This window comes from Mizuhopecten yessoensis, unplaced genomic scaffold (assembly GCF_002113885.1).
Source record: "Mizuhopecten yessoensis strain PY_sf001 unplaced genomic scaffold, ASM211388v2 scaffold419, whole genome shotgun sequence".
In the NCBI taxonomy this organism is placed as follows: Eukaryota; Metazoa; Mollusca; class Bivalvia; order Pectinida; family Pectinidae; genus Mizuhopecten; species Mizuhopecten yessoensis.
Genome location: NW_018403537.1, coordinates 399,635 through 412,396, shown reverse-complemented (window position 1 = coordinate 412,396; position 12,762 = coordinate 399,635). Strand labels below are relative to the sequence as shown.

Below are 12,762 nucleotides of genomic sequence, written 5' to 3'. Positions count from 1 at the left end.
GGCACTACCTTGAGAAACATGACCAACTTCTCACCAGACTTCCTATCTCTAATCTCATGAAGGACATCAACAGTAGAATGAAGGAGGGGGTTCACCTCAGTGAAATCAAAGGAAGACCTCTGGTATGCCTTACAAAGGAGAGAAAGGTGCTTCAGCACATATGCCAGAAAGTGAGAGACATAGAGAAACTTGAATGTAGTGATGGGCTTGTGCATAGATAGAGCCCTAGCTGAATTGTCCTCAAGAAAGACACTAACAACTGACTAAACACTACCCCGGAAACTCAACCACCTAGTGTGAAACACCTGTTTAAGACTAGTACACCACATGTCCTCTACCACAGACTGAACATCTTCTAGCCTAGCCTTATTCTTTGGGGAAAACTCAAAATATTTGAACAGGCTGTTCAGGACCTCCTGGAACTTAACCAAATACCTAATGTCATTAGCTGCTGAACCTTGTGGAACCGTTATGGAAAATGAAAATGTGAAATTGATGAAATATGGCTATAGATAAAACAGTGTTTTGAGTGTAATATTCAGCAGAGGTTACACCGAAATTGAAACACTGGAGTAAAGATAGTTATACTTTCGCTCCAACAACTGATCAATGTCAGTGACCTGACTCAAATGTTCAACAATTATAACACGACCGAAATTAAGGGGAGGTTACTGAATATTCGAACAAAAAACAGTTCAGTGGAACATGGATCCTTAAAGTGTTTTTTTTTAAAGGAATATTGTTTGCTCAAGTTAACTGTTATTTTAACATCGATAATATTAAAAAAATACTATCAAAATAATAGGCTGCATCGAATTTATGTTTTTTCGAGTTAAAGGCAGATGATATAGATGGAGGTCACATACATGTATGTAAGAACTACTTACATATGACATACAATTAAAAGGGTAGCACATTGTTTTTAAAAACGGATAAACCATATCAGAGTTAACATCCTTTGCATTATCTCCCTTTGCCTTTGACCTAGCATGTATTTGTACCTTCAATTTGTCAGTATGACAAACATAGACCGAGTTGTAAATTTTAAGGCCTTTGCCAAGAAAATTAATCAAAACAAATTCACACATATATAAAGAGGATGTTGAATTTTAACTTTTTATGTTTATAGGAAAGTATCGGATACAGTGCATATTGTTACTTAATGGGTAACGATAAACTGTCGTGGAGTGATGCAGAAGAAACGTGTCAACAGGATGGGGGTCATCTTGCTACTGTGAACGATAGGTCACTATGCTTTTATTTACCCTCGAACGATTCTTTGATAAGTCATACCATATTTCTTGGCTTCAGTATCATGAGAGAACTATAAATAGCTCGTGCTTGTAATTAATGCTTGCTTTTAGAATAAATTTCTGATTTGAATTTTGGTATAGCCTATATTATTTTTGTCTTTGTTGAAGGACAGTATATACGATACTTATTTTAGCGAACTGAAATTTTAACGCATATCGAATTAAATTAAATTAGAGCGTCTATGAATTGCCGCCTCAAAAACTTTGCAACAGAGAGCAAATATACAAGGACTTCAATTTGTGCATTCATGATTCAGCGCAATAATAAAACGCGAACAGCGCTTAAATAAGTATACCATTAAAATATGTCAATTTACAGTTTATGTTGAGCTGAGTGATTTCACATTCAGTGATGCAACAAATAGAAGGGTTGAATTGCGTTGCGATTAAGTTAAGAGAGTTATGAAATCAATTGGTTTGAGTCATAATTGACACTGAAACAGCTGAAGCAAAATGCACAAGAACATCTCCTTTCTTTTGTTATCGAGTTTGATATCTGAGCTCTCCGTTGAACATATGAGTATTCTTTTTGATATTTTGGTATGCGTACTTCTTGTAACAATACAAAGTGAACTTCAGAAGGCACAGCTGGACAAAACCAATGGGATCGGATCGTGTTAGTTATAAAGAAGAAACCAAACTGTTGGTAGCTGACTCGTAGCTCACGATTTCTTATTTTTCAAGGGAACGAGTTTTGAAAAGTACAAAATTCAGTTCAGTTTTATTTCTCTTAACGTCCCATCAACAACTCATGCTATTTAAGAACGTGCCTCCTTGTTTGTAATGTATGTGTGCATATGTATATAGGTGGAGATGGCAGGGTTTGTTGGTATAGTTGTCTCCTTGCGATAGCGCGGATCTGATGTCGACTTTTTAGTGCTATCTTACTGAAATACCATACCGATGGCACTCAGAATACCATTCCGCCCGGTTACATTATACTGACAAGGATAAAGTATGGAAAAACATCAAAGTGAGCGAAACGAAATGAAATATATTACGAAAATATAATAAAACTAAATAATGTAAATCACCTATAAAATTACGTCATCATTGATTTAGTCTATTCAAAACGTTTACAATTTGCGACAATAAATAACTCGCACACCAATTTATTAGTAATTCCAATCATTATATTAAAGGTACGTCCAGTCATTCATTGCCAGTCAGATCGTCGACATGACGGGCCCCTTTTGGATTGGATTGTCGGACCAGGATAACCCAGGCACATTCGTGTCTTGGAACAGTGGCTCCCAATTGTCGTTCACGCACTGGGGGAACGCTCATACAGGTTGGTAGTTCTAACAGAAATGTATACATACGCTCTCTTAAAGTTGAAAACTATTTAACGGATCATGAGAGAAGAGGGTTACAAAATGATCAGGCAGGAAATGGAAAAGGTTCAATATTGATATTACAATACTGAGTAAATTTGATTAAAATCCTTCAGTAACTTATCTCAGAATGTTTAATTACTGTATTAATAACAACAATTCATAACACACTTCTTTTTTCAAATGTTGGTATGAACGAAAAGTCATTTTTAGGTGACAAAAAAGAAACTAAAAAAAATGATGATAATATGAACTGGCCAATCGGTATCTTGCACAAGTCAAACGAATGTGCGCTTTAAACTTTTTTTGTGCGAGTAATGTCCACAAGGTCCCAGCTCAAATATTTCTAATATATCCTAATGTTTCTTCTTAGAGCAAACGTTATCGTATTTAACTACTATGTAAACTATTCACTGAAAAACAGGTTAACACAAAGAAAAAAAGACCAAAAGATTAATTTCCTTCACAAGTTTTAGGATACTCCAGTAATCGTACTTTGAACAATTAAGCCCTGTATGCATATTCCTGCAACAGACGTGCGCACAATATCAAAACTGTTAGCCTCCTATGTTAATAATCACCAATTAAGTACTTCCATTGATGAAACAGGTGACGAAGACGCAGCATGCGTTGCTATGACGACGAAACATCCGGTTGGTATGTGGTTGAAGTCAAACTGTTCTGAGGAAAGCCCGTTTATATGTGAATATCCAAGAACTGGCTTCACAACGACCACTTCAACCACTGTCAGCACGACCACTGTTCAACCACCGACGTGTGCGGAAGGCTGGAACAACTTCACAGAAAACTGTTACAAGGTAAAATTGACGAAAATATATTTGTTAACAAAACCTTTTTCTTCAAAAGGACAAATTATTTCTCAAGATGAAAGGATTGCAGTATTTCAAAAATACAAAACTATTCTAGAAACATGCAAATTAATATGTAAATCTTGTTTATTTATGTGGGTTTTTTATAGTGAGTGATTGATTTTGGTAACCAATGTGATATTTTATACATATGTAATATATAGACCTGGGTAAACCTTTTTTATATAAACTTTTACATTCATTATTGAATTAGGCTTAAGAACCATAGTCAAAGTCCTTTTTGATCCTGATATCCATTACCCTGGAGCACGATCGGTCAAGTCGTCGCTCAAACCTCCATTGTAATTAAACAATACTGGTATTTTTTGACACTTAGTGTGGGGAGTTGGATACAATTAAATCGCTATGACGGTCAATGTCATTGACGAGACGTTAGATTTCACATTTGTTTGGAAACGGTATAAAGGACTCACACAACTAAATCATTTACTATATGTTATTAATAAGATTTTGAGCTAATAGCGTTAATATTTGAAGTTCAACACTAGTGACAACAGTCTAGATTCACAGATACATACCTGCCAAAAGATTCAAAAGGTATTTTTGGCGGGTTTAATAGCATATACATGTAAGTGCGCTACAGGCGTCTGCTTTTGACAACCGGAAGTTTACAAGACAAACCGGTTACGTGGGACGGGAATACCCCGTGACATTTGACCTCATATCAATCCGCCATCACATATTAAAATCTACTGAAAGTATACGTTTTTCTAAAGTTCAATATCTGTAGATTTCATTCAATGTAAAATATGTCAACAATTACTTATTTAAATTACGCAGGGGCACTGTATAAAACCGGAATATTTTTTTAGGTAGGGATTACAATTGTATGAAATAATGACTGATTGGCTGATTTAGTTGTGTGGGTCCTAAATTTGCGATGGGCTCAGCGCCCTGTGGATTGGACCTTGGAAAGAATTTGTGGTATTTGATTGTGTGATAATGCCGATCTTATTGTATAACTTTCAAGAATAAACTAAAACAAATTTATAATGCTTAGATCGATGAATGACTGTTTATTTCCTGTCAACTGTAGATTTTTACCGGAAGCGACAAGTTGCCTTGGCTAAAAGCACGTTCCAAGTGTAGACAATATGGCGGTGATTTACTGAGTGTGCACGGACTCAGTGAGGAGGATTTCATTTTCGGAACTTTGATGACGTAAGCAATTAATTGTAATGAAACGTCATTATTTCAAACAAAACAATACCCTAAAACTATTTTATATATATCTAAATACAAAAGCAAAGATACAAAAGAACAACACGTCAAATAGCATGTGCTGTATAGGTAGCGTTGCTGTCTGCAACAGATACTATATAGTTCAGATAAAATGAAGTTAAAATAAATTCAACACAGAAATACCAATCGTCTCTTTTTGTTGTGCCCTATATTGATTCTTGTACATTGTAATCGACAAACAATATTTTAAGGACGAATTCAGTAAGTTCGGGAAATACTTATTCTGAATAAGGAAATAAATTACATTCATTATTTTCAAATTATAAACAGGTGCCTTTATCGATAAATTTCAATAACTGTTATATTTATATTTACAGTATATATATATATATATATATATATGTGTGTGTGTATCTTTCTTATTAATTTATTCGTTAAAATTACCAGATATGGTTTTGAACTTTGATGCAACTTTAGCGGAATAGTCAAGATTGGCAACCTACCCTAGCAGTGTATTATGTGAATCGGATTTCTGTTTTTCCCAACGCATGCTTATTATGTTTGCACAATGTTTGCATCTACACTTAAATTATATTCAGTAACAAAGGTTTGATAACACTTGTCACACATTTTCACAAACTATTGGTTATCATCTGGCCACTTTTATGGCAATTTGTGTATATTTACTTCTATGGCATAAACAAGCCTCTGGAAAATAAATTAATATTGATTGATTGATTGATTGATAGGTTTTACGTCCACTTCACTACCGAGTATTTCGGTTATCCAGCAGACAAATTAATATATATATATTTCGGTTATCCAGCAGAAGAAATTAATATTCTTGTTTTGTTGTTTTATAGACGATGGATGTCCGTTTGGAGTGGCCTGAACGACAGAGATTTTGAACGCGGTACTACTTTTGTAAATGCTTCTAAAAGTTCCCTGCATTATTACTCATGTTTGTTCATTTTCAACACATGGATGAGATGTTTAAATATACAAGATAGTGTTGAAATGAATGTAAAATTGCACAAAAAACAAACCTTATTAAAATGAAGCCATTTCCTCACACATGGGTATGGATTTATATTTCTTATAAACAAAATATGTAAAAGCAGATTAGTTCTTGTTGCTCAACTGTTCTATCTCAAATAATTAATTATGAAAAAAGTTGTCGAGTACACCGTTTTTCAAAACATATGTAATGGATTAAAAATAAAAAATAAAATGTCTATTATGTACAAGAAAAGATGTGGGTTTCATTGGTATATGATTCAACTGAAAATATTGCCATTTTCAATTCAAAAAATAGTCCGTCATCTTTTTTTCGAAAATGTCAAGTATGAAACTGCAATGCAGAAATGGTGTGGAATATGTAGTCCAAGATACTCAAAAAATGCAAATACCTTAAAACTGATTACGGTAATTCATTAAAATATTTTACTATAAAACGGCAGAAATCCAATACAAAAATGTATATAACTCATTTCTAAATTAGTCCATCTAACATGTATTTGTAAAATTTGACTTAGGGTTTTCATGGTCCGACGGAACACCTTTTGATTACACTAACTGGTACATCGGTGAGCCCAACGACGCCATGCACCAGGAGGACTGTGTAGAAATGCCCGGATGGTCTCGCCAGTGGAATGACAATAACTGCTACCTAGCAAAAGATTTCATCTGTAAAATAAAGAAAGGTTTGACTGTATATATAAATTCATTTACTTTACTTTCAAGTTGGTAAATATAAAAATGTATATACATGTGTGGGTGTTTTTGATATACGTTCAAATTAGTAAATTTTGTAAAACCTGTGTCTCCTTGATGTAAGTTTGAAAAGTATGTTTTTTATGTGTGTGTTTTTAAACGTTAAACATCACTGTTATAGATGCTGAGCTGTACGGGAAAGAGATAAAGACGACATATTTTATAACTTTCGATTTTTCGAGTTTTTAAAACGATGCAAGATTATATACAGTATTATTTCTTGCCATGGGCATAGGCTAGGGAAATTTCACCGAAGTCTTTATCAAATTGGTTGAAACCTGAGGGTTTCCATGGGTTTTGTACCAATTTGAAAACCTCGAGAGGGGAATATCTGTCTATTCCATCCCTTGCCTTGGCATGACAGAGCATTATTCGTTCATTCTCATCACAAGAATAGCTCAGAAAAAAAGTGTCACAGTTTCCATCATCAAGGCATTGGAATAATCCCGAATTCATTACGTCACGTCAATATTGTCGCATTTTGCCGTCACTCACATGATATTGGTTATAACAAAGAACTTTATTACCAGTCTTTCTTACCCTACCCTTGACAGTTTTGTAATTAATTCACAAGAATGCACTCTTGTCATTTTCATCAGACAAATCACCGGCAAAATATATGCACAAAATTGCCTGGGCTGAATGTTACGAAATATTTAAATTGATTTGATGATTTTGTCTTAATTTCATACGTGTGTAACAACTTAGTGTACATGTTCCAAATCGAAAACGACTGTTTTGCCAGCTGGTTTATAGGGCACTCGTTCAAAACCTTGTGTACATACGCTTTATTGGTCTTTTGTCTTGTCTGATGATCGTGATGTAGTACACATAGTACTAGTTATCGAAACTTCACACGTGAACACGTCACTGGTGGGGCTACACGTGTATGAGCCTCTGTATAAAATGTGTTTAATGTGGTGTTTGTTTTTACATAATACTTGCTCTTTTATCCTGTTATTTTACATTATATAATTTATTACCAGGTTTCCCTGTGATCGATGTCGACAACCACACTGACATATATACGACAGGTAATGTTATTGACGAATTGACTTGCCTTAAAGTGTTTCGTTCATGTAACTTAATCTCAACAGCTCAAGTCACCTACGTTTGTACTGTTTTTGTATTGTTAAACGGCCTATCGATAGTGTTTGTCATCAAGGGGGCAAAACAAAACTGTAAAAAGGGACATTCACAAAAATGAATACATCGAACTGAAACTAAATAGATAAAAATTATGTAAAGGATTTATAAATACATCAATAGCAAACAAATTGGGTGTAAAATTCATCATATCTTATAATCATATATTAATTGCACAGAAACTGTCATCGAATCTGTCAGTTCATTTAATCATAAAGCGTTTTACTGTAAATTGCTAATCACATTCATGATAATCAGGCTGGTCTTCCTTACGTAAAATGTAACAATGTGTGATGTAGGTATGGCCTATGCGCAGTCGCGAAAAGGCAATTTCCTGTCCTCAATATACTTATTACTCCGTATAATAAACAAAAAACTCCTTATATGCAATTAGCTGCTCGGCCTTTAGGAACGACTGAGTCGGCGTTTAATCTAAATCCTTGTTTATGCACATATATATACCATACGTGTAACCCACACTCTACAATATCCCCCTCTCGGACCATATTTATCTAAATAAACCAAGCCTGCCACCCAACCTGAAAACCCATTTTAGGGATACAGGAGGTGTGCCAGCCCGATGCTTCAGGTTTACCTTGCTGGGATTTTTAAACATGGAGTTTAAACACGATCTTTATACATTCAAGCTATTATTTCCCTTATATTACAATGAATTATGTTGAATTCAAACGGTCCGTTCCTGAGCTGACCAAAAGCTAGAATGCCTAACAAACTAACCCCATCACGCCCTACGCTTTCGAAACAATCTCATTGGTCGGCTATAAACCGCACGTGCTTCTCAACCTATACGATTGCCACGTACCTACAGGACAAATATTTCCCGCTATTCTACGAGCCGCGGGAAATTTAAATTATATGGTCTGCTCAACCTGCTGCACATGAACGCACATTAGATTGAATTGTAAGCTATACGCTAAAAAGGATAAGTTGGCGGTATCAAAATAAAACTTTGTTCATTTTACAAAGATTACGAAACACGTTTTTGCCAGTGATATTGAAGGAATAACCATGATTATTGTTTGGGTTGTACGGTAAATATAAAACAAAATGTCCACACGGTATAAATTGTTTTAACAGAGACGTGCGGTAAGGACAATGATTGGTTCTTTCACAATGGGTTCTGTTACCACCACCGTATGCAGGCTAGCGAGCCAGTAACATGGTACGAGGCCAGGAACAACTGCATGTCCAACAACAGTTATCTCGTCAGCATCCACTCAGAGGACGAGACCAACTTTCTGGTATCAATGGTAAGTCGATTACATTTACATTTAGACTTGGGTTTTAAAAAGTAACATTTACCTTTTCGTAACAAATGTTGTTTCCCTTTTTGCAATTGACCCGTCCTGTTTCTACTTCAAGTTTTTGTTTATGTCCATAAATCCATGTCCATTCCAAATCAATATTATTTGACATCGAAAGCTGTTTCATGGAATTCACTGCGACAACCTGAGTTAACGGGGAAAATGTTAAGTTACAAGTTGTAATTTGCAATTAGGTCAACGGGTTTTGCACATGAAAAATACCAGGCTAATATGATTTTTCTAACATCCATTGAACATTTTCCATTCCTTTGCTTTAACGTTCTCAACACCATATAAACCTTGTGGAATACTATTTTAGAAATTAGCTTTCATTCAAAGTTAAGTCAGTGATAAATATTATGACTAGTGACTTGTCTTAAACTTAATAAGAGTCTGATCAATGATGATATGTGTTACAATTCAAAGCAGGAAATGATCACCCCCTCTTCAGATCAGATGTCCTTTTTCGGTGCTTTTTCTGTCTTTTCTTCTGTTATTGCGTCAGGTTAGCTTTCGTTCGTTCCGGCCTTGAGTACTGATTTAGTTGTTCTGTACTGACGCCATGTTCTGTGGTATGTACTAAGTCACAAGCTGTTCCTTTTAAAGAGTGATCAGACAGAAAAAGGTTCAAGAGAATTGTTGATCTTTAGGTTGGTTAATCTGGACTGAATGTCATTTTATTTTGTACTCAAACCTTGTTTTCACTGTATACAGTTACAATACCCAATCTGGTCGGAAAACCTCCCCTATGGCTTGAACAGAAGTACATGTTTGTTTTTATATTTGTTTCGGGTTTAACGTTCTCGAAACAGCCAGGGTCATTTATTAGAACGGGTGCCTAGGGAAACACCACCAGGAAGAGAAAATAGATAGAAAATGGTAGGAAACGAAAAGGATCCCTAATGTTGCAGTGGGGGCAGCACATTTATTTTGATGTCCTCTTAGTACAGACACAAAAGGAAAACCCTCGATTCTGCAGGGGGCCCAACGTTAGTCGCCTTTTTCGATACACATGCAGTGGGATACAGAACGTCTATTCTTGGTTTCTTGGTCCCCTAAACAGGAGTCAACGAAGAAAAAGGTATCCTGACCCCTTTAACTCCTGAGGCACCAACAAAATGAAGAGCAGCCTCACTCTCATATTCAGAAAAATATTATCAACTTCCTCATAGGATACTTTAAAACATACGCAAAAATGAAACAATAACCAGAAGAAATAATGAAGTCTAAAAACGTGAATTTCAACCCTTGTTTCAAAACCAGAGACTCTGAAAACAAATAATTAATCATAATTAAAAATAAATAACATAACTTGTTGATACTGTTGTTTTAGATCTCACTGGCATCTGAAATAGGTTTACAGTGGATTGGCTTGAATGAACTGCAACTTGAGGGATACAAGTAAGCAATGACATATTGTTGACTTTACGGCCCATCGTCAATGCAAGTCGATTTGGGCCAAACAACACGATGAAAACAGACATTCGCAAAATTAAAACATCACACCAAACATAAATAGATCAAAAGGTGTAAAAGACCTGTAATACATTGATCGCATACAAATTGGTTGTTGTATGCATCATTTCCAAGTATAAAGATCAACTGAGTGAAAATGATCATATCTTTATTGTAAAGAAACTAAACCAGATACATGTACAGTTTTAATAGACGGTACCTTGTAGAATCTGGCACGTATTTGCTCGAAGTCAGCGCATTCAATCATTTTATAATCTGACACGTATTTGTTGGAAATCAGCGTATTCAATCATTGTTGAATCTGTCACGTATTTGCTGGAAATCAGCGCATTCAATCATTTTAGAATCTGACACGTATTTGCTGGAAATCAGTGCATTCAATCATAATATGTGCTTCATTCACTGAGCTGTCGTGTTAGTCTGGACAATTCATTAATCGATCAAAAATATAAAGAATAATTATTATTCTGATTTATTTTAGCCGATAATTATATGAAAAATAATTCGGTTCTTCAAAATCCTCATAATAAAACGCTGCAGAAAGACAATTATGATATTTAAATTTACTCTGAGACGATATGTTTACGTTTGTGTTCATATATTTTGAATAGATGGACAGACGGTACGCCTTTGGAGTATATACACTGGAATCCTAATGAACCAAGCGACAACAATGGCGGGGAGCGATGTGTTGGCATTAATGATGGTATATATAGACAAAATGGAAAAAAAATATGATGAAGAGTGCATTGGTTCAAATGAATTTAGTTTGGGTTTAAAGGGTTTAACGTCCTTTCTATAGCTAAGGTCATTTAAAGACGTGTCTCTTGTTCGGTTCGTAATTATAAGGAAATCCAGAAAATGTTATTAGTGACCCAGATTCTTAATATGTTTTTTTTTCTAGGGTGGGAGAGGGGGGTTATGTTGTTTAACGTCCTATTAACAGCTAATGGGCATTTTAGGACGTGCCTCCATGTGTTCAATGTATGCTTGCATGTGTGCATGTGTGTTGGAGGATGGGTATGCTGATGAAATTGACTCCTAGCGATAGCGCGGATCTAATTTAGTGCTATCTCACTGAAATACCACACCGTGGGCCCCCAGCATAGCATTCCGCCCGGTCACATAATGGCAATGACAATGGGTGAACCAGTTGTTGCAATTGGGAGCATTCATGCTACATTGTGTACTACAAAGACGAATGTTGTTGGATTAGTGTTAACTACGATAATTATGATACCTGTTTTTGGTAAGGATTATCGTCCTCGAAGCAGCTATGGTCATAAGACGACGGGTGCTTAGGGAGGCACCGCAAAAGGTGAAGTGTTGGAAGTGAGAAAATGAAAGGAATATATCTTAAGCAGTGATATAGGTGCAGCAGAACGCGTTTAGCTTCCAAAATGCTTCCTTAACAGAAAACCCCCGATTCTGCGGGGGCCCCTCATCAGTTGCTATTTACTTTCCCCAAACCCCCAGAGTAGTGTGTATCTTGAAAGCGATACATATTTATCCGTGAAAGAAATATGTTTTTCTTTTTATGTCGAAACCGCATATATTAAATACCTATTTATAATCATTTAAAATTATAAAGTTTTCCGCTTAATTGATTAGTTGTATATGATAGGGGAACATTAATAAGATTTTTATTTATTGTTTTTACAGGACGATGGATGGATGTTAATTGCAATCAAAAGTTAAGTGGATACGTCTGTAAGAGGCCTAACAACACTGCCGCCATTGCTACTCCCCGTCCTTCGCATCCGCCTTTCCCTGGGGCGGGATGTCCTCCGGGGTTCATTTTATCGGATATCAGTAAGATGCTTTACGCCAAAGAGACTGAATGTATCCCATTGCACACATCAGTATACATTTAATTACATTTCTTTGTAGTTCTGTTGCATAACAGTCTTTCTGACAAATCGTTTTTGAAAATAATATATGCCATCATTAATTGTTTCAAACCTGTATATACACGTTAACTGCTATTCCCAAACATGAACACACAATATTTAACTCTCACCACACAGCTATTCATTTCCATACACTCTAGCAATTAAAATACTGATTTATTTCTTTTACATCGTACTTTCTAATTAACTCATTCACCTTCGAAATTTTCACAATGAACTATTCCAACCTTTACATTGGAAGAGTTTAAATGTGTTTTTAGGGTTGAATGAGTTAACAGATATACATTCTGTACATCGCATCTACGTTTTGGACATATTTACTAGGTGGCTTTGCAAAACAAATTAAGCTGGCAGTATTTTCTGTAATGTAAATCGGTTAAGAACCTCCATTGCACTGTAGCAAACATACACTG

At 35.5% G+C, this 12,762-nt stretch overlaps 1 protein-coding gene across 1 annotated transcript in view; it reads left to right on the top strand.

Annotated features, from left to right (window-relative positions):
* The window catches only part of LOC110448159 (macrophage mannose receptor 1-like), a 57,942-nt gene that overhangs the window by 27,468 nt on the left and 17,712 nt on the right, over window positions 1-12,762 (top strand). The window contains exons 23-33 of the mRNA XM_021494262.1: window positions 1,130-1,245; window positions 2,456-2,604; window positions 3,257-3,465; window positions 4,574-4,698; window positions 5,583-5,632; window positions 6,255-6,422; window positions 7,479-7,526; window positions 8,737-8,909; window positions 10,297-10,364; window positions 11,051-11,145; window positions 12,102-12,251. Coding sequence (XP_021349937.1) covers window positions 1,130-1,245; window positions 2,456-2,604; window positions 3,257-3,465; window positions 4,574-4,698; window positions 5,583-5,632; window positions 6,255-6,422; window positions 7,479-7,526; window positions 8,737-8,909; window positions 10,297-10,364; window positions 11,051-11,145; window positions 12,102-12,251 — 1,351 coding nt within the window. The remainder of the gene's footprint in view (window positions 1-1,129; window positions 1,246-2,455; window positions 2,605-3,256; window positions 3,466-4,573; window positions 4,699-5,582; window positions 5,633-6,254; window positions 6,423-7,478; window positions 7,527-8,736; window positions 8,910-10,296; window positions 10,365-11,050; window positions 11,146-12,101; window positions 12,252-12,762) is intronic.